At 38.5% G+C, this 26,045-nt stretch overlaps 1 protein-coding gene across 2 annotated transcripts in view; it reads right to left on the bottom strand.

The window, feature by feature from the left end:
- The window catches only part of LOC133661417 (copine-8), a 182,356-nt gene extending 157,191 nt beyond the window's left edge, over window positions 1-25,165 (bottom strand). Inside the window, exon 1 of one of the 2 annotated variants that reach the window (XM_062064599.1) lies at window positions 24,902-25,165. In XM_062064599.1, the coding sequence (XP_061920583.1) occupies window positions 24,902-24,999 (98 nt within the window). In that variant the 5' untranslated portion in view covers window positions 25,000-25,165. The remainder of the gene's footprint in view (window positions 1-24,901) is intronic. The other variant, XM_062064600.1, reaches the window with a different exon arrangement.
- Window positions 25,166-26,045: the final 880 nt, after the last annotated feature.

Here is a 26,045-nt window from a genome sequence, read left to right on the forward strand (position 1 = left end):
GAATTTAGGGGTGGTGAGAATGCTCCGACTTTATGAGTCGGTAATCCGACATCTGGAGGCGTTCCAGTTGAAATTCCGAAGAGGAACTCGGAAATTCCGACTTCCCAGAACAAATGGAACGCACCATCATTTACGTGCCTCCACTTCAAATGTGTCTTTTCCCCGCCATCCTTGTTGTAGTTTTTAGCGCCTCCATTTGGAGTCTACTGACAGATATAAGTTTGAACTATACACTATTTCGTATTAGAAATGACAACAGTGGAGGATGCATGTGCATGTACGAGCCAGTCTGCCCTACAACAAGAGGATAGTGTAAAAAGGAGGAGCCAATTGATTACATTATGAGATTACACTGCGCAAAGCACTTTGGGTAAATCTATACCATATATGGATAATCCGCTGACGTCACAAATGGCAAAAACGCCACCGATTGGGCAAATTCCAAATGGCTCGTTTCCTAAAAGTATGAAGGAAGGCAAGAATGGTTTATAGATATCTGTGCCATGCCTCCACGGTTTGATTTCAAATTTTCGGGACTTATGCAGATCCCAAATACACAACAGCATAAGGCATCTTTAACCTGCCGCAGCAAATGCTTACCCCTAATTTTAATTAATAAGAAGATTGTTTGAATATATTTTTTACATTTCATTTGTGTCTTGCCCTTATTTTCCAACTTTTAAGTGTGGTCTCTGACCAAGATATTGCATTGAGCTTTTACACCTGTGTGATGTAGAAGTGTGCACCCACTATTGATATACAGAAAAATCTGATACAAATTCTCAACTCATCTAGAAAAAGATGCTGTCACTGCAAATAATATAAAATAAGTTGATTTGGTTATTCCTGAGGTACAAGCAAAGTCATGCTGTTTATCATTTTAAAAATATGATATACTGTAGAGGCAAGCAAGCAAGCTGTTTTAGCTGCTAATGTAAAAAGCATGTCCTTGCAGAGGTCCTCATGCATTTTGAAATGAGAGCACATCTGTGTAACCTTCAGAAAAAGGCAACTGCACACACCTACCACTTCTTCCCTTAAAGGGGAACTGCACTTTTTGGGATTGTTTCTTATCATTCACAATCCTTAGGTGAGACAGCAACACGTATGTTCTTTTTTTTAACTCTTTTAGGTTCTAATTTGATTTATTTTATTTAGATTTGCCAAGTTGGTGCTTTACAAAACACTCGTAGCAAACATGTGATCTAAGAAATAGATATAATATCAAGATAATATTCAAATGGGAAACACTAAACATTAAAAGTATATCAAACACACCTTTATCGGAGTGATCGCTGCAAACTCATGCGTTCTTCGACTCTGTTCCCTTGGACTGGAGTATGTGCTACTTTTGCCGTCGTCTTTCATAAAATCTTGCACTCTTCCGTCATTCTTGATAACCTTGCGAGGGATTCTGAAGAAACGTTTATCCTTTTCACGATTTAAACAGTTCGTACAGCCGAAAACAACGCAAGCATTGGGCATTTTTCTTCGAAAAAAGGCTTAATGGCGCCGAGTAACCACCGAAAACACACGCTGGCTGGACCACCACGCGTATTCAATGAGCCGGACGCGACGTCATTTTGAATCTAATCAATTGACCACTATCAACAACTCTCCATCTGACTTTCTCACAACTCTACACTTTGATCGACAGGAAAGGAGGCAGGTTTTGTGTTTGCTCTTGAACACAATTTAAGTCAAATGTTGTAGCGCAGCACCCGTATGGTGACTAGTGAAGTAAACCAGCAGAATGAAAAAGAACAACAGAAGCAGAGGGGTCGATTGCAATTTCCTCAAAGTGCATAAATCTTTACAGCCTTGACTCTAAAAGGCACAACCGGATTACACAACACTATTTTAGCCGGGCAAGACTCTCAAAACACACAAGAACACACTCCAAATGAAAGACAAGTCCAATGCATCAATTAAAGAGATCCATTCATGGCAGCCCAGAAAGGTTCCTTCAATATCGCTTTGTCTCGCTGATTGCTGCCACCACTGTGTTCTCAATCAAAACCAAGCGAGCTCCCTGCTGCTAAGAACCACATATAAACAGACAAGAATAGTCGGCCACGGCGTTGTTACACACACTTGCACACATCCTTTTGTGCTTTTAGCTGCCGACGAACGCGCAGCTCAGCGGGCGACCCCAACGTGGCCTCAGAGTGATGCTTGTCAGTGTTGTCTTCAAAAAGAGGGTTATTATCCGAGCTCTTTGAGGGCCAAAAAGGTCAACGCAATCCCATCCCATAGATTGGAGGGGGAGTGAGGTACCTTTCGATAATAGATAGCGGCTCGGTCAGCTTGAGACCAAGAAGGGGCTCCTTTTTTTATTTTTTTGCTCTTTATGCAAATCATGCTCCAAACAGATACAGATTTGTGTAGTTGTTTTGTAGCAGAAACAGCAATATATGTGTTGTATACAATACAATCCATGCTATAAAGTCCACTGGATCGGTTCAAAGGAAATTTGTCGCAAAGAATAGGCTCAATCCGAATTCTCCCCTTCCCCCTTGTTTTAGCCCAGGGGTCGGCAACCTCCAACTCTTAGGCGCCACCCTGGAGCTTTTTCAAAAATGTATGGGGGGGAAAAAAATATGTTTTGGTTTTAATATGGTTTCTATGGGAGGAAAAACATCACACACACCTTCGTAATTGTTAGAAACCCCACTGTTTAATATGTTTCTGTTCATGCTTCACTGATGAGAGTAATTGGCAAGCGCCGTTTTGTCCTACTAATTTTGGTGGTCCTTGAACTCACTGTAGTTGTGTGGACTGTGACGCAACAGTTTGTTTACATGTATAACTTTCTCTGGCGCTGCCACTCTTTTGACTCATATTGTCCACCAAACGTTTTATGCTGTGCGTGAATGTACAAAGGTGAGCTTTGTTGATGTTATTAACTTGTGTGAAGTGCTAATCAGGTACAATTAGTCAGTACATGACTGCAAGCTAATCGATGCTAAGATGGTGTTTAGGCTAACTGTATGTACATATTGCATCATTATGCCTCGTTTGTTGGTATATTTGAGCTAATTTCCTCTGTGTATTTAATTCATATTTGCATGTCTCATGTCACATAGCTGTATGTAATATTGGCTGCATTTCTGATCGTTGTTTGTGTGCCATGTTGTTCCAGACCACAGCAAACGTTACCCAGCTTGCCAAAGATTGTAATAAATCCATTAGAAGAAGACAGCCTGCCATTTCCTTTAACTTGGACACACACATCTATACCTTTGGCCATTCTAAGCCAGTCATTTCCAGCAGTTATCCCACTCTCTGAAAAGCCTTCGTTTTACTAATGTTCTCCAATGTTGTAAAAATGTGTAGAGAAAATATTGAATTTCAACATTTCCGTCAATTGGATAGTATAAGCTAATATAGACACTTACATCTTGTCTTGCTGTCATTATAAGCCTTATAGAAGGCTTTTATTTTTTTTCGGCTCCAGACAATATGGTCCAATATGGCTCCTTCAACATTTTGGGTTGCAGACCACTGTCTTAGCACTTGGTTTTGCGCATTCACGTAAATCAATTGGTTCTCCTTCAGGTACGGGGAAGAGCAAAGTGTTCGGGCCACACATCCCTTTAAAACAAACTGAGCTCGAGGAGAAATTTCCCACATTACACTGTGCCTGCTAAAAGCAATGGCAGCAAACAAACAAACAGAAGCCTACAAATGTACAAACCCCGTTTCCATATGAGTTGGGAAATTGTGTTAGATGTAAATATAAACGGAATACAATGATTTGCAAATCATTTTCAACCCATATTCAGTTGAATATGCTACAAAGACAACATATTTGGTGTTCAAACTGATAACATTTTTTTTTTTTGCAAATAATCATTAACTTTAGACGTGCATTTTCATGCATCACACCTTAAATCGGAATACTTTATATTGACATGCGCAGCACATACCATAAACGGAAGTGGAGGAAGAAGAAGTGACTTCCGCTGTAAACAAACATGGTTCTGTGCATTTCTGCTTGTCCAATTTTCCTTCTGTTTCGCTACTTTAGTTTTACCTCTCTTTTTGAAATGGAGCTGCTCTCTGCCCTCTACGTTGTGTACGGGTTGCCGTAGTTTCTGTAGTCGCAGACATGACGTAATCAGGACGTGTCCTCATGTTATAAGCCTGAGGGTAGCAGTTAGCACTTGGAGTAGCTATAAGGTTGTGAATAAAACAGATCGTTGAGATGACAACATGACACTCCAGACCATATTTTTGTTTTTGCTCGTCTCGGTTTCAGAGCAAAAAACTCAACTGTATGGAATGCTATTGATGTACATGTTGAATAGGGAAGACTGCAGCAAAACAATCATTTCATTCTGAGACTATTCAATTTAGTACCCCTCCACCACCAAAGTATAGTTGACGTCAAAGACATGGGGCACTAAGGATAATTTTGACCCGTATTTCGGAGGAAGTGTTTTCATGTGCTTCCAATCTGAATGACTATCGGCATAAACAACCTGTCTCGATTGTAATTAAATTTTGATCCGAATGTGTGTGATCGGGTCAGAATATTAAGAATGGGGTGTTTACATGAAGCATTTTTATTCCAGTTAGGCTTTTAATCCGATTAATTGTGTCCATGTGCACATAGACAGTGTGGTGGGCTTGGGGCTTGGGCTATAGTAAATTCACTGGTTGAATCCAATCCATAACAGTGTTTGCACAAACAATGTTTGCACAGATAACAGTGGGTGTAATGTTTCCTTTGGGTATCACATGACATATTGTTGACAAGTCAAATAAGTCACCCAAAACAATAAATAGAAACAAGAGTACAATTTGTTTATTATTATCAATATTTACATTTATAAGACCTGGCCTTACATGACCTATAATTATCCAACATACTTTGTATCCTTTTCTTGGCTCTTGCCCAATAAGTTCAAGTACAGTTCAGCAAGATAAATGTTTGCAATTGTTTGAATACCTTTGCAAGGAGGTTATGCAATGGCAAGGTGTTGTCTGTATGTTTGTTAGTTAGAAACATAACATTAAAGTTATGGACAGATTTGGATGAACCTTTGAGGAAATGTCAGAAATGGAATAATGAACAATTGATAAAGATTTTGTGCTTGATGCGGGATATGATATGAGTTTCAACTTCTAAGTGTGTATTCTAGAGGCTGAGCAGAGACAAAAAAATTGGAGACTGACAAGTTCACTACGTTTCTTTTATTACGCTTTAAATAGCTCAAATTTTGGGGCTGGTCTGAATCACCGTCCAGATTCTGGACTTTTTTTTAATATTGGGAACTGGGTTCTGGCGGAAGTCTGGGCTCTCCAAATGTTTGTCTATTTTAACTTAAGTGTTAACTTGTCTGTCTGGAGAAACATTTTCTATAAAATCATCAAAAACAACACTGACTATATCTTCATTGTGTAGAGACAAGCAATGCATAATGGATTCATTGCTATGAGACAAAACTTGGAAATCATTTTTTACATAATAATAGGTGTTTTTAGTAATAGCTGGCATTAAGAGACAAGTACAAAAGCAGGATTAAATGGCTGAAGATAATATGCTGGCACAGTTTTATAGAAACTCCATTAGGAACACAGTTGGTGCAGCCTTCAGGCCAGTTACAATTGTGACCTCGTTTTAAGATTCGGCCTTTCTTTATAATTCAAAAGCGGGCTTGAGTGAAATCACTTGAAATTAATGACTGGCAAATTCCTTTTTGAGAGGAGCAATATGTGTGTTCATGATACGTCCCAAAAGTGTGAAATAAGATAAACAAAAATGTTGCTGGATTTGTTGATAGTCGCATTTTTGGATAAAATACCTGCTATGTCTTTTTATGCTCTGGCTTACAAGGTACAATACCATTGACTGTACGATAGGGGAGCAACGATTCGTTGACAAAACTGGAAAATGTTGATAGTCTATGATGTCGTTGCTTGTATTTTTACGAACTTAAGCAAACTTGAGCGTGCCAGCGTGACCAGGTAATTGTCGAGTAGGGCTGCACGATTAATTGACATCAAAACAACATTGAGGCTTTCATTATTACGATAACATATGAGGCTGAGGGTTTTTTTTCTTCCACCTGTCACCAGCATTTAAGTGACAGGCATGTTAGCCAATCAGAGTTGTTGTTGAGCCTTTCGTATTTTCGTTTCTTGCTTCAAGCAGGGAGATAGAGGTCTCACTCTAGGCATCGCTCTCAGCACGAGCGCATTTATTTAACAGTAAAATTAACCGAATCCAATGAGCCCTCTTCTCACTCATTCACAATCTTTTTCCCGGTGGGCGGAGAGCGAGACCGCCAGCTTTAAACACACAGGAAGCCTGGACATAGAGCCTTGCGACTCGCCAGTGAGAAGTTCCGCAACATAACAAAAATTAAGAGGAAAAATATGATTACAATGACAAATGTCCCATTGTGGGAGTATTTCAGCTTCGAATCAAATGGGCAATATGAGCCCATCATCACGGACAAATGAGGCAGAATGCCGTGATGGCAACAGAAAAAAAAAAAAAAAGACAACACGACCTAGTTTTGCCAACTGGGGGAAAAAAAAGGCACTTTAAGATGTTCAATATTTATTTAAGTTAAATTTTTGCTTACAAAAATAAACGTTTTATTTTTTGTGTTTATTTCTTTGGGATAAGAAAGTTATTTACCTTCCAATTAAATATCGACAGTAATGAAAAATAAACGTATATATTATTTTAAATAGTTACTTGCAGTATTATTATATATTATAAATCAGTGGTCCCCAACATTTTTGTAGCTGGGGACCGGTCAACGCTTGAAAATTTGTCCCACGGACCGGGGAGGAATTTTTTTTTCCATAAAGAAATACAATCATGTGTGCTTACGGACTGTATCCCTGCAGACTGTATTGATCTATATTGATATATAATGTATATATTGTGTTTTTTATGTTGCTTTAATAATTTTTTTTTTTTTTAAACAATTTTTTTATTTCTTTTGCGGCCCGGTACCAATCGGTCTGCGGACCGGTACCGGGCCGTGGCCCGGTGGTTGGGGACCACTGTTATAAATACATTACATTATAAACACTGTATAGATTGTATTGGTTATTTATTCAGTTTAAAAGCATCATGTAAACTAGGGGTGTCAAACTAATTTTAGATCGGGGGCCACATGGAGAAAAATCTACTCCCAAGTGGGCCGGACTGACGATAACTTAAAAATAACTTCAGATTGTTTTCTTTGTGTTGGCCCTGTGATGAGGTGGCGACTTGTCCAGGGTGTACCCCGCCTTCCGCCCGAATGTAGCTGAGATAGGCTCCAGCACCCCCTGTGACCCCAAAAGGGACAAGCGGTAGAAAATGGATGGATGGAATGATGTATTCTTTGTTTAAAAATGAATGTTGTTGTTGTTGTTGTTGTTTTTTTACACTTACATGTTGCGGTTTATAGTATTGTATTTTATTTGTTGTTATTTATACTTTATGAATAAATTATTTGATAATGTTCATCACTCAACTTATTGGTGTTAATTTTCAATCCATCAAAATAAAAAACTATTATCAAAATCAAATTACAGGATGTTATTTACGTAGTTTGCTCATCTTCCTCGACTGGTGCACTAACATCATGTGGTTTATTTTTTTTTACATATGTAGCATCATCTACAAAGATACAAATAATTGCTATTGCGACATCTAGTGGACACTTTTAGAACAGGCTCAAAAATTTTGGCTCATTTTTATACTTAGCAAACTCATCCAGCGGGCCGGATAAAACCTCTTTGCGGGCCTGATCCGGCCCGCGGGCCGTACATTTGACACCCCAGATGTTGACAAAAGCTCTGAGTCTGCACAAAGCCAAATGTTTTTTTAAATAACCTACTGCATATTGTTCGAATGTGTAGCACTATGAGACAAGATTATGTGGATTGGATTAACAGTCTATTTTCACAGTTGTATGCATTTATTAGGTATAAAATATAAAAATACCAATTAGAATAGCAAATGCAATTGTGAAAACAAAAATCGCAACTGGGATTTTTCTCAAAATTGTTCATCACTACTGTCAAGCAACAGGGAGAGAAAAATGGCTACAGCACACACTGCTAGTGAAAACTAAACACGTCAAAGACACAATTTGCAAAGCGGACATTGCTTTTTCATGAGAGCATGTCCGCAATACGGGAGCATTTAACGCCTTGGTATGTCGGACATCTGGACGATGCGGACTGCGACTCTCCTCGGTAAGATAGTTAGCTTGTTATTAGCTAGCTAACAACAAAGACAAAGTGTTGTGCCAAAAATTGATTGAACTATCATTTCAGCCGAAGTCCACCAGCTCAACTGTGTCCATAAACACCTGTGTGCAGCTTTCTAAATACATAATCGCCACAAAATGTTTTCATTTTCAGGAAGCTAGATATATTTGGTGTTGTTTTGTTGTTACTGCTGCTATATTGACTGTTCTTTGTTTACATTGAAAATATATTGGTTTTAAACGGACAAAAGTTCTAGAGTTATTCTTTTTGTAACAGCCTAACAAGCAGCACGGTAACAGTTTAAGTAAACATTTTTGAATGAGAAAATCATCTTCATCATCCAAATTTACCTAAAAAATACCTCAAACGGAATTTAAATTACCAGTACCTGTAGAGTATTAAAGCTATTACCATATATATCTGTGTTATGACACCAAAAGACTTCCAAAGTTTGTGGGTAAATAGATATGATCAAAATAGTATTAATCTCACAGAGATTCCCAAGCCATTTTGAGAGATAATGAGGAAGCCAGTCACGTAGTCACGTGACGTTGCGCTGGGAACCAAAGATCCCTTCCCCATCAACAACAATGCTAATCAAGCAGACTTTGTGAGAGCCAACAACAATTACTTTGGGAAAAATTATGATCCAGAACCTTGTATTTTTGAGCCCAAACACAAAGAGAATGAGCAATAAGTTTTAGAAGCTGATTACTACCTGGTGGATGCAAGCTTTATTGAAACAGCAACATTGCTAGGTGCTAAACATACACACTAACCATAACAAACCACAATAAAACAAACACTTACTGTAATATTTCTACTCTTGCTGGGATGCCGACCGACGGGACGCTTGCATAATTCCGTTTAGATGAAGAATCAATCACAGTCCTCAAGAAGGGTTAAAAAAAAAAAAAAAAAAAGCTCCTGCTGGAAAAGTCTTTTGGGGTCTTTTTCCCCATCTCGGGATGTGAAAGTCGACCAGCCTGTCGGTCCATGGCTACATTTGTCTACTAACAAGTGAGAGATACAAGAATTATAATCTAGAAATTACTTTTAGCATGTTTTAGACAAAGCAGAAGCAGCCGCCAGCAACATAAGCTAGCATTAGCTCACTGCTATCAATACGCCGCTAAAATAGTCCGTCTGCGTTGGCGCTTATAACAACAGTATCACTCATATTTGATACATTTTCAGGTCACAACATGTAAATGGAGTATTTTTGCCGCTTTTTGGATGTTTTTAGAAAGAGTGTAATGACCCTCGATCTGTTGACTAAATTGTTGTCTATTTATTTACGATTTTCAATGCATAGAAAAAGCCAAGCATATGAATTATTGTCTTACGTAAGGATTCTGAATAATCAACATTACATCTTTTTCGAATGTTTGCGTATTTCCAGTATGACTGATCTGATAATATGGTCAGAGTGCAGAAGCGTTACTCCAGTGATGTCACTCTCCAAAAATAGCCAAAGGTATTCGGAGCGGAATATTCAAAATGGCTGACTGAATTTGTGGCATTTTGTGACGTTTAAACTGTGTTTTCACATACTTGCGGAATGTAAACAAAATTGGATATGGTTTAACGGATACAATGGAACACAAATAGGCACATAAAGTCAACTTGTTTTTCCACTCTACTGCTACTTTAAAAGCCGATGGCAAAATTAGAGCCACTGAGTATGTGTACGCATCAAAATCTGAAGAGTCCATTAATCACTAAAATAATCAATGACTGGTCGACTATCACATTTAGTTGCATTCAAACAGTTACGTTATAATGTGTTTATGAATGAAGACATAACAGTCTCATCAATCTCGAAATATGTGTATGTATACAGACTACTTAAAATGCAATCTGAAGCAATGTATTAGAAAAGTGGCTTGCAGGCTTTTTTTTTTTTTTAAACTCATCTTTTTTTCTGCGCCAGACAGTATATCACAGAACCAGTGTGTTATTATTGTCAACAGCTTTAAAGTTTGCTGAGGCCGTGGCACGAAAGTCGTCGAGGAGAGCAGAGGCTGACACAAAAACATGTCGGGAGTGGGTTGAAAAAAATATATAAATACGCTGTCAAGATGCACCAGAAAGAAAGTCCCACATTTCTCCTTTTATAAAAAGTGCTACAACATGCAACTGCTGGTTTTACATGCAACAATATTCATTTTGGAATTGCAGTGTTGATATTGCTAACAATGTAAAAGCACCTTCTTTTTTTTTTTACATATGAATAAAAAGTATGTAGTGTCAAAAGTGTTAGCATTTGAGTAAAAGCCCCAGTTTATGGTCGCTTATTTGTTTTATCCACAAGATATAACAGAGATATTAGAGGAAACAAATGCCCTTCCGTTTCATGCACATTGCTGATCCTATTGAAGCAGGTATTAATTTGTATTTCCAATAAGGACAATGGGAGAGTCTGCAACATTTATATAATAGGATAGATACCCATAAAGCCATTTAATTAAAGCGTGCATGCACGCAAGCTTCAAAATTAACTTTGAGCCAGGTGGGTCATCCATTTGATCATTTGATTTATGAGAAACACTGCTTTTGTGTGTGTGTGTGCGCAAGTGCATGCGTGTCCATAAACAACAGTCAGTGTGTGTGTGGGGTGGGGGAGGCGGGCATGGGGGGAGGGTCGGGTGCGCGGTGCTAATCAATTTTTGTGATGGTATATTTGTTCTTGACGTCCCTCGGCTCCAGGTGGTAAGTCCAAGAGCACCCAGGCAGAAGCAATTTATACTTTACTTTATGACTAAAGACTGGCTTGTATTAGAGCTCATAATCAGAAACAACAGAGTAATAACAATATATTAAACTGTAAAAATTGAAGTGGACCCACAAGAGGTTTGTTTAGGACAGGGGTCGGCAACCCAAAATGTTGAAAGAGCCATATTGGACCAAAAATACAACAACAAAAATCGGTGTGGAGCCTCCGACAAACAATAGCCTTGTATAAGACTTATAATGAAGGCAACACATGATGTAAGTGTCCATATTAGCCTACTTTCAAAATGACTATGTGTGCCACAGGCTGAAGCATATCTTCGTTGACAGAAATGTTGACAGTAATCTACACATTTTTACAATATTGGAAAATGTTGTAAAATCTTTGCAAGTTGGGTAACGTTTGCTGGAACAACATGGCACACGTTTAAAACAACTATCAGAAATGCAGCCAATGTTACATACACATAATGTGTCATGAGACATGCAAATATAAATTAAATACACAAAGGACATAAGTAAAGGAAATTAAATGAGCTCAAATATACTTACAAACTTGGCATAATGATGCAATTTATACATACAGCTAGTCGAGATAGCACGTTAGCATCGATTAGCTTGCAATCATGCAGTGACCAAATATGCCTGATTAGCACTCCACGCAAGTCAATAAATTCAAAAAAGCTCACCTTTGTGCATTCACGCACAGTATAACAAGTTTGGTGGACAAAATGAGACAAAGAAGGAGTGACATAAAACACGTCTTTCTGTGGCAGTGTCGTAGAAAGTTGTACTTGTAATCAAACTACGGCGAGTTCAAAGACAGCTGAAATTAGGACAAAACGGCGCTCGCCAAATACGTTCATCAGTAAAGCATGTTTAATATTAACAGTGGGATTTCTAACACTTAGGAAGGTTTGTGTCATGTTTGTGCTTCTAAAAAAAACATATTAAAACAAAAATGTGTATGTATTTTTTGAAATTTACAATGAGCTCTCAACCTTGCTTACTACCATAGCACTTTTAACGATAAGGATGTTAAACGTTACTCAAGTCTGTCTGCATCATCGCCATCAGACATCAAAACAAGAATGGCGGATAGCTACAGTGGCCGAGAAAGGTCACAACAAATACAAACGCCACAATCATAAAGCCATTAACACAACAGCTTTCAGCTACAGCATGATCGCAAAAGCCACAACACAATAACACAAAGCCGCAACACAACTTTAAGCCACATAGGACACAATGGACACAACCGAAGAGACAGCGGAGCAAGTGAAAACTGTAATGCTTCGCCATATTCGTCCTATTACGTTTAGCTCGCAACCTCACTTGCTCCTAGCTTACTTGTATCTTAACACTTCCGGGGCTTGTTGAAATTGGGAGAATACCCAAAATAGCAACATTCTCTTTACAACATATTTTCATTGATATTTCATTTAAAAAACGCAAAAGTGATTTTTTTTTTTCGCAAAAATGTATGCTTAAAAACGTGGATATCCACGTTTTTGCGGAAATTTCACATGCCTGCAGAAAATGTCAGAGGGCAGAGCAAATTCCAACGGCTCGTTTGGTGTAAATATGATGTAAAGCAAGATTATTTTATAATTTCTCTGCAATGCCTTCACAGTTTTAATTCAAATTTTTGGGATTTATGGGGATACCAATACACCAAAGCAGGTGGCATCATGTTAGAAAATTTGGTTTTGCATAATTAGGGGCACCTAAACGCAGACGGCCGCTAATTGACCATAAATCTTGAACCATTTGTCCAATCTCTGTATTACATGTATCCAAAGCATTTGAGCACAACCCATAGGGGGCGCTAACAAAGTTGGGATTAATGGTGTGAATCTTTGGGCACTTAACGATTCGGTCCGGTTCAGAATCCATTCTCGATTCAACACGATTCTCGATTTTAAACCGACAGGTTAGAACAGTTCTTTTTAGTTGCATTGAGATGGCCTAAAAAATGTATTTATTATTGAAAATTGATTGTTACAAAAAACAAAACAGAAGAAAATATTTTGTATCGATTTTTTTATTATTTATCTATCTAGAATCAGGATAAATAAGAATTGCGATTGTGAATCGATTTTTTTGTACACCCCTATTTGGGACGCATGTTTTGACAAATATTCACACTTTTGTGTGGAGCGCAATTCAAGCATGCCAGAGTTGGCTTACAGAAACAAATACCAGTACAAAACAAGCCAGATCAGCGTTTACCGTTCTAAACTGTGCCATGACAAGGCAATCTGAACTGAAACACAAAGTGCATTGATCCTGCTTCTGCAAAACTGTCTCCGGCTCATTGACTAGCCAAGCTTTTATATGGCATAGACTCAGTAACATTATCCCAATGAGCTGGAGTTGCGCCCCGGGAGAATTGGTCAATATGTCTGCACCATCTTGCTCATGCTGCCTCCCTCTTTCCACGCTTTGATCAGCCATTCAGTTCATTAATTAGAAATATCAAATCGGGAAATGGATGTCAGACATGATCACGTCACACGGTGGCAAACTACATTAAAGGCCTACTGAAATGAATTTTCTTATTTAAACGGGGATAGCAGATCCATTCTATGTGTCATACTTGATCATTTCGCGATATTGCCATATTTTTGCTGAAAGGATTTAGTAGAGAACAACGACGATAAAGTTCGCAACTTTTGGTCGCTGATAACAAAAAGCCTTGCCTATACCGGAAGTAGCGTGACGTCACAGGAAGAAGGGCTGCTCACATTTTCCCATTGTTTACAATGCAGCGAGAGAGATTCGGACCGAGAAAGCGACGATTACCCCATTAATTTGAGCGAGGATGAAAGATTCGTGGATGAGGAACGTGAGAGTGAAGGACTAGAGTGCAGTGCAGGACGTATCTTTTTTCGCTCTGACCGTAACTTAGGTACAAGGGCTCATTGGATTCCACACTTTCTCCTTTTTCTATTGTGGATCACGGATTTGAATTTAAACCACCTCGGATACTATATCCTCTTGAAAATGAGAGTCGAGAACGCGAAATGGACATTCACAGTGACTTTTATCTCCACGACAATACATCGGCGAAACATACATCGGGCTCAAATGCAGATAGAAACAAAATAAATAAACCCCTGACTGGAAGGATAGACAGAAGAGCAACAATACTATTAAACCCTGGACATGTAAATACACGGTTAATGCTTTCCAGCCTGTCGAAGCTTAACAATGACGTTGCTAACGACGCCATTGAAGCTAACTTAGCAACGGGACCTCACAGAGCTATGCTAAAAACATTAGCTCTCCACCTACGCCAGCAAGCCCTCATCTGCTCATAAACACCCGTGCTCACCTGCGTTCCAGCGATTGACGGAGCGACAAAGGACTTCCCCCAATCACCGATGCGGTCGGCGGCCCGGAGACGGAGGAAGTCAAGGTGAGGTCGGCGGCTGGTTGCGTTGCTGTAATCCGCCGCTAATACACCGATCACACCTACAGCTTTCTTCTTTGCAGTCTCCATTGTTCATTAAACAAATTCCAAAAGATTCACCAACACAGATGTCCAGAATACTGTGGAATTTTGGGATGAAAACAGAGCTTTTTTGTATGGGATCTAATGGGGTCCGAATACTTCTGTTCTCTCCGTGACGTCACGCGCATACGTCATCATATCTAGACGTTTTCAACCGGAAGTTTCGCAGGAAATTTAAAATTGCACTTTATAAGTTAACCCGGCCCTATTGGCATGTGTTGCAATGTTAAGATTTCATCATTGATATATAAACTATCAGACTGCGTGGTTGGTAGTAGTGGGTTTCAGTAGGCCTTTAAGTTTTACAAAAACGGGCAACAGCACAGTTAGAGCAGCATTTCAGGTATTAGAACAGTGGTTCTTAACCTTGTTGGAGGTACTGAACCCCACCAGTTTCATATGCGCATTCACCGAACCCTTCTTTAGTGAAAAATAAACTTTTTTTTTTTTTCAAATTCAAGACAAAGTTACATGTTTTTTTACTGGTGCACAAAATGAACTGTGCATGAACATCACCTTGTTCAAAGAACAAAACCAACACAGAGCATGAACTCACAACAAATTACACACATGCAAATCAGTCTGACTTCTGCGGTTGCCGTAAACATAATACGGCGATAGGGAGAAGTTTTTATTTACGCGATGAGTCGGGTGTGTCTTGACCTCCGCGGCGGAGGCTCCGCCGAACCCCTGAGGCCAACTCATCGAACCCTTAGGGTTCGATCGAACCCAGGTTAAGAACCACTGTATTAGAACCTCCCCTGTTTAGGAGAGGAGAATCCATCCAGATCATTTGGTTCTCAGGCTGTCTGAAATGATGAGCGGTGACTAAAATTGAAGTATAACAATTTAGTCTACAGAACAGGAGTAAATTCAAACAACTGAGATACAAGCACGAGAGAGAGAAAACCGAGCAATCTAAAGATCGGAGCAATCTCCAAAATGGACGCCCTCCTCATCAGCTTTTGTCCTCCTTAGTTGAACTACCTTGGCAGTAACTGAAACTAAAAGTTAACTTGACATGAGTGTGGTGAGCTCACACACCTTCTTCACTCTCTCTCTAGGCTAGTACCTCATGACACCAATAATAATAATAATAATGTATGTGTGTGAGTGCCAGTGATGGGCAGTAACAAGCTACATGTAGCTAAGCTATGTACCATAACTAGTCATTCACATCGACGTCCCACTGGGGTGAGTTTTTCCTTGCCCTTATGTGGGCTCTGTACCGAGGATGTCGTTGTGGCTTGTGCAGCCCTTTGAGACACTTGTGATTTAGGGCTATATAAATAAACATTGATTGATTGATTGATTAACTACATTTTCCGGTAGCTTGGCGGTAGCTTACCTACTTTTTTAACGAGTAGCTTTTCTTGTAGCTTAGCTACTTTTAAACCCATGTAGCAAGGTAGTTTACATCAAATTTACAAGCGACAAAGACAGAAAATGGACTGCGAATCCAGGCCAAAGAAAATACAATGAGAAAATACAATGACCTGGATAAATGAGCACATCTATGATACGGAGACAATCCATGATGATTGGTTGGTGTTTGTAAGATGAGTCACAATTGGCTAAGGTTAGGGCGAAACATTACGGACTGGCCAATCAGACGCAAGATAAGGCGGGTCATCAGAACCAGGAAGCATTGTCATAACAGACACGCACTCACGTCACAGGACAATGAGGGAACCGGAGACAGAGGGACGCTTCAGGCTGACTACTCAAGAAAAAAACGGCAGAGGGATTCTCTCCCGCAGATTAGATTTTTCCTTTACCAATGAAGACGACGTCCAGGGAACCCACAATAATGCGTGTTCTTGGCCATATTCAGACAAGTTTTTTAGTTGTTTACTCTGTAAACCAAAATCAGAACTGCTCTCTTCATCCAAGACAACCAATACCAATTTAAGAACACACATTAAGGTGAGTTGAGTTCATGAAACATTTTACTTCACATAACCATTTCCAACTTTTTCCAAACAACACAAAAGTTATTGTTGTTTTTTTGTTTTTTTACTGTTTTTTACAGTAGGTAGAGAAAATGAACATCATTATAGGTGTGGGTCAAAGAAAAGCCAAACTAAATAAATACATACAGTGGGGTGTGGGGACCCCTAGAGGTAGTTGTAAGGTGTCCCCAGCTAAATGACAGATAGTTAATAGTAATGGACCCTTACATACACTGTCAGTTACATTAACATTGATATTAATTAGTTAAATGTAGCAAGCAACTTTTGCCGTGTAGCTTGCTACAATTCTCCGGAGATAGCTTCCCCCATAGCTTAGCCACATTTAATCGAGAGTAACTTGTAACTTAGCTTACTGCATCTTCTAAGTTGCTTGACCATCACTGGTGAGTGCACATATAAGGAAACAGGGTGAGCTCTTCGTGTGTGTGTGTGTGTGTGTGTGTGTGTATCTCTTCTTAGCAGGACCAAGGCCGATTCTAAGGCGTTCTCATTCTGCCAAAAGGAGAGAAATTATTCCTCTGACATGGGGAACTTGATTTGCATCACTTAGTGGCATATTTTTGCACAATTTTACATGAGATCACACCAATTATCACAGACCTAATATGTGATAACATGACCGGCAACACATTAATTCCTCTCTCATTTGCAAAATACTTACATTGCTGACACATTACATTCATGCATCACGCTCTCGCTTTATAGCCCCGCCGCCCCCCACTCTTCTGCTCCCCCGTGTAAACTTGAAAAACAAAAACACAAGTAACCATGGCGATATCGTATCGCACCACACGCGACATACAGTATATTGTATAGACGCAAGCGCTGGCATTTCAGCTCTGCCTCAGGTTGGAGGTGGGTGGATGATGGCCACCAAAACAAACGTCTCCCGCCCCCCGGGTGGGACTGAGGAGCCAGGTGACTCAGACATGAGCAAACTCTGCCAAAACACGTTCGTAAATTCAGCTAGAACTTAACATGATCTCTCTGCGACGAAACACAAAAATGCACTAGGGTGTTAGTGCTGGTTAATAATAAGCAGTTAAGATATGTATAAAATGTATTTGTACACGGTTCTTTGCAATCATTCCTAGAATAGAATACTTCATATAAGGGTCTTATTGGTGAAAGAGATCACGGATGGGACAAGTAAAATGTGACCTTTCATTCTATACAGCAAAACTTAATTGAATTCCATTTATTGAAGGTTTAGTGTACCTCTGTTTGCATACAAAGGAATCTATGACAGTGTATGAGTCTTACCACTATAGTGACAAGTTATCCATTGAATATGATTTATTTGAAAAAATGTGATGGTTGTCACATATAGCAGGCAAGGATGGATCGCATTCTAGTCACAATAACCAATTTTGCTGGACAATATATTGCCCACCAAACTACTACCGTTAAACAATATCACATTCAGCATTATTTTGTGACCAAATTAAGCACTAATGTTATTATAATATATAATAATAACTAGGGATGTGAATCCTTGGACACCACACGATTCGATTCGATTCTTGGGGGTAACATTCGATTCAGAATCAATTCTCGCTTCAAAATCTATATATTTTTTAATAACATTGGATGCCAGTTGTATGATCAATTATATTCCTCTATAAAATAGATAACATCTCTGATCAATGTTTATATTACTTAAAAAGAAAACTGTTTTTGTTTAATGAAATGCTTCCCAAACATTTACAAAGTCAGATACAAATAAGTCAACAAGAGAAGTATCCAAAACTTATTTTCTAAAGTAAATATATACAGCAAATACGGGCATCTACATCAACAATATATTTTCCCTTAATGGCTGTACAGGACGGATAAAAAAACATTTTTTTAATTTATTAAAAATCGATTTTTTTTTAAAAAATGTCATCGATTAATAATTGTTACAAATAAGAATCGCGATTAATCTGAATTTTTTTTTTTTTTGACACTCCTAATAATAATGCAAGTAACCATTAAAAAGGTTATACACTTTTATTTCTCGATACTGTAGAGTTGTTTACCATTGTACTGTAATTGGAAGGTGAATAACGTAGGTATCCTAAATAAATAAACAAAAACAAAAATTAAATTCTTATCTCTGTGAGCAAAATCTTACATAAATAAATATTGTTAAATATTTCTTCTATATATAATATAATATATCTTTTTGTTTGTTGCCATCAAGGCATTCTCGCGCGTTCGTCCAAGTTAACGGGCTTATATTGCCCATCCGGTTTAAAGCTGACATATTAATACAATGGGGCATTTGTCTTTGTAATCATATTTTTTTACTTTTAATTTTTGTTACTTTGTGAAATTTCTCACAAGCAAGTCGCCAGTCGGGAGGCGATGTCTGTGAATCCTGTGTGCGTAAGTTAGCGGTCCCGCTCTCAGGCCACCGAGACAAAGATTGTGGACGTCACTGCATTCAGGTAATTCTACTGTCAAATAAACCCACTCAGGAGCTGTGGGAAATGCATAGAGTGAGATATCTTTCTCCCTGTTTGAAGCTAGAGACGAAGAAAACAAAAACATACGTACATAGCAATTTATCGATGCCAGCAAAGTTACCGACTTCATTTTGAATTGAACCAGGCCTCGTCACAATAATGCATTCAAACAAACAAATCCTGTGTTAGTTAAAAGATATTACAGACATACAGTACTCTATCTCGACATGGAAATGTGCAAATTATGCTTCTTTCTAGTGGATCTTTATCGAATACAGGAATAGAATCATACTTGTGCTGCCGGAACCCAAGTCGTAAGGATCGAGTTTCAGAAGAAACCGATGAAAACCAACTGACTTGACAGCTTTGCTTTCCTTTTTTGAACTGAATCCACTCTCCTGAGAAACTGGTGTGATGATGGGCTCACAGTGCTTTGGAGTGATGGTGAATTCACAATAGTAAATTAACAGAAATGTGATGCAACCTATCATTGGGTCTTACCCACAAATGTACTTCGTTTGTAACCACAACACAATGTATAGTTTGTAAATGACATGAATTGTGCTCGAAATACTTTAGGAGACATGTCGGCAAAGATATCAGATATCATCAATGTTTTATAATCATGGGACAAATAGTCAACGACTTACTGATAATTAGTTAGAAGCCCTAAAAATATGTTTTGCTAGATGCCGGACATATAGTATAGGCCAAAGGTTTGGACACACCTTCTCATTCAAAGCGTTTTCTTTATTTCCATGACTATTGTAGATTGTCACTGAAGGCATCAAAACTATGAATGAACACATGTGGGGTTATGTACTGAACAAAAAAAGGTGAAACAACTGAAAACATGTTTTGTATTCTAGTTTCTTCAAAATAGCCACCTTTTGCTCTGATTACTGCTTTGCACACTCTTGGCATTTTCTCGATGAGCTCCAAGCACACCTGGATAGTGAAAACTTTTCACTTCACAGGTGTGCCTTATCAGGCTTGATTAGTGGAATTTCTTGCTTTATCAATGGAGTTGGGATCATCAGTTGTGTTGTGAATGAGAAGGTGTATCCAAACTTTTGGCATGTACTGTGTTTTTCGACCAATCGTTCAAACGTAAAACACCCCGTAGGATGTGTACCAACTTTTGCGGTCGGTTATGGTTATGGTATAGGTTTATTTCGAACATGCATACAATATGATACATCACATTTTTCCAGTTTCTCATTGCGACATGTCCCAAAAGGAGTAGGAAGAAGCAGAACTTACTTAAGCCCACCCCTTTTCCATTTCGTAGCAAATACGAACACATTTGTCGACTTCCTGTTCTCAATTGGTACACAATTTAAATACATAAACATTGAAGTTTGCCATAAATAGTTGAATAAGTTGTAATTCACATGAGATGAATGAGATTATTTAATGTTTATCAGGATTCTTCTTCTTTGTACTTTGTAAACACAGAGTTTGAACAGTTTCTTAAACTGAATCATATTTGTACCTTGTTTGATATTCTATTATATACAGTGATTTAATTCCACATACTGATGTGCTAAAAGTCTTAAGTGTTGTACGTGCATACAAACGGTTTAAATCTGATTGTCTATAAAATGTATACCTCTCCTCTTTTGTTGAGAATAACTGTTGTACATTTTTGGGTAGCAGGTTAAAGTTTGCTTTGTACATAATTTTAGCTGTTTGCAAATGCACCAAACCATCACATTTCAATATGTTTGATTCAATAAATAAAGGGTTTCAGTGTTCATTACATCCAACTTTATGTATCTTTCCAACTGACCTTTTTAGTAACATGGTTAGTAAATGAAGTGTACTTTTGTAGTTATTTCCACATATTTCTACACAATAACTCAGATATGGTAACACTAGCGAGCAGTAGAGAATATGAAGTGATTTTTGTTCCAGAACATATTTTACTTTATCTATTAATGACAAATTTCTTGGCGGTGATTTGACAAAACACAAACTTATTTTTATTGAGGGCCACATGTAACAGTGACTATATATGAATATAAAATACTGTATAATAGCCTTGATACACACTTTGCAAAGGCAACTTTTTTTGATTAATACATTTTTTACCAACGGATTGATAACTTGCTTTAAAATTGTATGACAAGCAGATATTTAATTTTGATAACCAAAACATTTTAAAATCTTGTTGTGTGATCAGATAAAACACATGCATTTTTCTGTCAAAATTTAAAGGACAAACACATTTAGACAGGAAGTGTTTTTTGTTTTTTTATTTCCAGCTTTTTGCCGGCCACATAAATGACAAGTCGCACCCACTAAAATTCAGAAGAAAAAATATTTTTCCATATATATATATATACAAGCCGCAGATATATACTTTGTGAAATGAGTTATTTACACAGACTAATTTTGTAAATGTTTATTTACATATCTTAATTGTTTCCAAACTGTGCCTTGCACATGGCAGTAAAACGGCTGATCAAACAAAACAGAAGTCATCGTCATGGAGCCGCTATCTGCGGAAGCTGGCTCTCCAATCAGCTAAACAGACTTAATAACTCCATAAATTTACGAAATTGAAACAATGTAAAAAGAATGGCGTATAAATATTAACATAGACACTCGTAAACGTGTTAGCATAGTAGCTAATGCTAACGACGCTAGAATAATTACATTACCATAGCACGTACAAATATGCATAAAAACACTCCTGCAGACATCACACATGGAATGGTTTAGTAAGTAAACATTGGTTTAGTTATATTGTAAAACTTACAAACGTTGCTTGGAGTGATAAATGAAGAATTCATACGAGTAAAAACGCTATAGACGGCTAAAAGACCAAATGGAAACTGTACTCCGGTAGGTTTAAAAAAATATGTGGTTTAAAAAGTTTAAACAGAATGGCAATGCAGCCCCTGCAGCACCTGCACTCATCCAAAAGATGGCCCCATAGCACAAACAATACCACACCTATTCAGTTTGTTTGCTTGTTTGTTTGTTTGTTTTTTTAACCTATTTACTTTATAGCCAGCCAGCAGCGAAGAAAAATCCATGAATTAGCCGCACTGTTTTATGAGCCGTACAGGTTTCAAAGCCAGGCCATGTCAGAAACTGTGACACCTATGTAACATTTAAAACTGCACTAAAACAGTGGTTGAAAACTAATCAGACATGCACGCACAATTAGATTATTCACTTGGTTTTTTTGTTTGTTGTTTGTTTTATTTTTTTGTCCATGGTCTGTGCTTATGGTATGCTTGTAATGTGTAATGTCTTGTGATTTATGTGTTATTTTGTATAATGACCTGTTGAATGTTTATTGTATTAATCAGCCTTAGAACAACGGATGAAAATGAGCTATTATGCTAACTCCGGCATATTTACATTGTTGCTCTTTGTTGATGAATATGCATTGTCCTAATGTACGTGGGCTAATTGGAAGGTCACATGAAGTTCGGAGCTCTGTAGCAACTGACAGTGCAGAAAGTCGGCTGCTCCCTCTCTGTCAGTTTACGTGGCCTACCGCTTGGTGGCTGAGTTGCTGTTGTTCCAAAACTCTTCCATTTTCTTATAATAAAGCCGACAGTTGACTTTGGAATATTTAGGAGCGAGAAAATTTCACGACTGGATTTGTTGCACAGGTGGCATCCTATGACAGTTCCACGCTGGAAATCATTGAGAGTGGCCCATTCTTTCACAAATGTTTGTACAAACCCCGTTTCCATATGAGTTGGGAAATTGTGTTGGATGTAAATATAAACGGAATACAATGATTTGCAAATCCTTTTCAACCCATATTCAATTGAATGCACTACAAAGACAACATATTTGATGTTCAAACTTTTTTTTTTGTTGCAAATAATAATTAACTTAGAATTTCATGGCTGCAACACGTGCCAAAGTAGTTGGGAAAGGGCATGTTCACCACTGTGTTACATGGCCTTTCCTTTTAACAACACTCAGTAAACGTTTGGGAACTGAGGAGACACATTTTTTAAGCTTGTCTGGCAGAATTCTTTCCCATTCTTTCTTGATTTACAGCTTAAGTTGTTCAACAGTCCGGGGGTCTCTGTTGTGGTATTTTAGGCTTCATAATGCGCCACACATTTTCAATGGGAGACAGGGCTGGACTACAGGCAGGCCAGTCTAGTACCCGCACTCTTTTACTATGAAGCCACGTTGATGTAACACGTGGCTTGGCATTGTCTTGCTGAAATAAGCAGGGGCGTCCATGGTAACGTTGCTTGGATGGCAACATATGTTGCTCCAAAACCTGTATGTACCTTTCAGCATTAATGGCGCTTTCACAGATGTGTAAGTTACCCATGTCTTGGGCACTAAAACACCCCCATACCATCACAGATGCTGGCTTTTCAACTTTGCGCCTATAACAATCCGGATGGTTATTTTCCTCTTTAGTCCGGAGGACACGACGTCCACAGTTTCCAAAAACTATTTGAAATGTGGACTCGTCAGACCACAGAACACTTTTCCACTTTGTATCAGTCCATCTTAGATGAGCTCAGGCCCAGCGAAGCTGACTGCGTTTCTGGGTGTTGTTGATAAACGGTTTTCGCCTTGCATAGGAGAGTTTTAACTTGCACTTACAGATGTAGCGACCAACTGCAGTTACTGACAGTGGGTTTCTGAAGTGTTCCTGAGCCCATGTGGTGATATCCTTTACACACTGATGTCGCTTGTTGATGCAATACAGCCTGAGGGATCGAAGGTCACGGGCTTAGCTGCTTACGTGCAGTGATTTCTCCAGATTCTCTGAACCCTCTGATGGTATTACGGAGCGTAGATGGTGAAATCCCTAAATTCCTTGCAATAGCTGGTTGAGAAAGGTTTTTCTTAAACCGTTCAACAATTTGCTCACGCATTTGCTGACAAAGTGGTGACCCTCGCCCCATCCTTGTTTGTGAATGACTGAGCATTTCATGGAATCTACTTTTATACCCAATCATGGCACCCACCGGTTCCCAATTTGCCTGTTCACCTGTGGGATGTTCCAAATAAGTGTTTGATGAGCATTCCTCAACTTTATCAGTATTTATTGCCACCTTTCCCAACTTCTTTGTCACGTGTTGCTGGCATCAAATTCTAAAGTTAATGATTATTTGCACAAAAAAAAAATGTTTATCAGTTTGAACATCAAATATGTTGTCTTTGAAGCATATTCAACTGAATATGGGTTGAAAATGATTCGCAAATCATTGTATTCCGTTTATATTTACATTTAACACAATTTCCCAACTCATATGGAAACGGGGTTTGTAGAAACTCCATGCCTAGGTGCTTGATTTTATACACCTGTGGCCGGGCCAAGTGACACCTGATTCTCATCATTTGGATGGGTGGCCAAATACTTTTGGCAATATAGTGTGTGTTAAAAAAACTTCCAATAGATATTCTTTCATTCCGTTGCCGATACAGAGAGTCTCCTTTGCTCTGCAGTTTCAGAGGAAATCCCTCCCTCGACATGTTCCAAAGGAGGTGAAATACTCTTTTGCCATCATGTCAGACAACACATGTCGTGGGAGGACATTTACGATGCCAAACACATGCTGGATTGTGCAAAACAACAACAACAACACAGCCACGGTGCGGTTTTATCACAAAATGACGGATAATAACGCCACCTTTAATGTATCACACATTGTAAGTTTGTCCTTTCATTTGAGCATTGGAAATCACCCAGGGAACACTCGTTTGTGTTTGTGTTAGCCAGCTCGCCCCCAAGCTAGTTCACAACTTTGCTTTCAACGATTACACAACAAAAAAAAGTCATTAAAACTTTCACAACATTTTAAACAACCTTCGTGACTCGTATAAAAGCACCGGGAAATTCCACCATGAACGGCTTCCTTTACGTGACAGTGAGTTGGGCACGGCGGCGCCTATCACCAGACATGTTTTAAAAGGCGAAAGTTGTTGGCAGTTTAAACAAACTTACTGGTGTGTCGGTCGAGACTTTAAAAAAAAGAGGTGAAAAAGTGACATTTTCCTACCTGCACGACACTGTGATTTCAACTTTGGTGGCAGGGATTGACGCGTTGAGCGGGTCGAAGTCGCCGATCGACGCCATGTTTAAAAAACTGTTGTTCATCCTGTCCACAAAAAAAAAGGATGTTTTTTTCGACACTTTTACACTGTCCAGCCTCCCTTTTTCCGCTCCGAGGAAGGCGGCGAATGATCGGGTGGAATGTGAGCGTCCTCCGCGTGAAGTGGAGCTAAGGTCCCTGCCTGGGTGGGTGGGTCGATACCAATGTCGATCACGGAGATACCAGTAGTGTCTGATTTGACATCATATTGTGCTATATTGTTTACAAACGACTGGGTTGATATTCTTCAGTTGGCTCGATTATATCTCTTTTTGTTTAGTTGTTTTGAACTACCGGATTGAATTGTGCCCAAACAATTCAATATGAAAAATAGTTTACTGTTTAAAATGTAATAGAAGGTATCATATCATATGGAGGTTAATTATGGGGGTTAAATTGTGTCTTTATTACGAAAGCTTTTTTTTGGGTCACTGAATTTGTGTATGCGTTTGAATTTTGTGAACTGAATTGTTCTTTACACCAAATTATGCTGACATTTTAATTTAATTAAATGTTAATGTACAAAAAGTCAGTGTAAAACAATCTTGTGTTTAAAAAAATCAGAGTATAAAAAATGTATGATATAAGAATTAATTGTAAAAAAATATCAGTGCAGAAATATGCACTGCCTTAAAACTCAAGAGTCACTTCCGGTGAATGAAGACTGAAGCAGCTCATTGGCTGGATCGATTGCTTCGGTCTTTATTTACCTGAAGTGAGTTTTGAGTTTTGAAGCCATCCATCCATTTTTCTACCGCTTATTCCCTTCGGGGTTGCGGGGGGTGCTGGAGCCTATCTCAGCTACAATCGGGCGGAAGGCGGGGTACACCCTAGACAAGTCGCCACCTCATCGCAGGGCCAACACAGATATAAATATATTTCTGCACCGAATTTGTATTCATTTAATTGTTTTAAATTGATTTTTTTACACTTAATTTTTACACAATTAATTTTAAAACACACTTGTTTTGTGCACACATTTTTACTCAATTAAATTGTCAGCATAATTTGATGTAAAAAAAAGTTATAATAATTTTTAAAAAAATAAGTT

Source organism: Entelurus aequoreus, linkage group LG12 (assembly GCF_033978785.1).
Source record: "Entelurus aequoreus isolate RoL-2023_Sb linkage group LG12, RoL_Eaeq_v1.1, whole genome shotgun sequence".
In the NCBI taxonomy this organism is placed as follows: Eukaryota; Metazoa; Chordata; class Actinopteri; order Syngnathiformes; family Syngnathidae; genus Entelurus; species Entelurus aequoreus.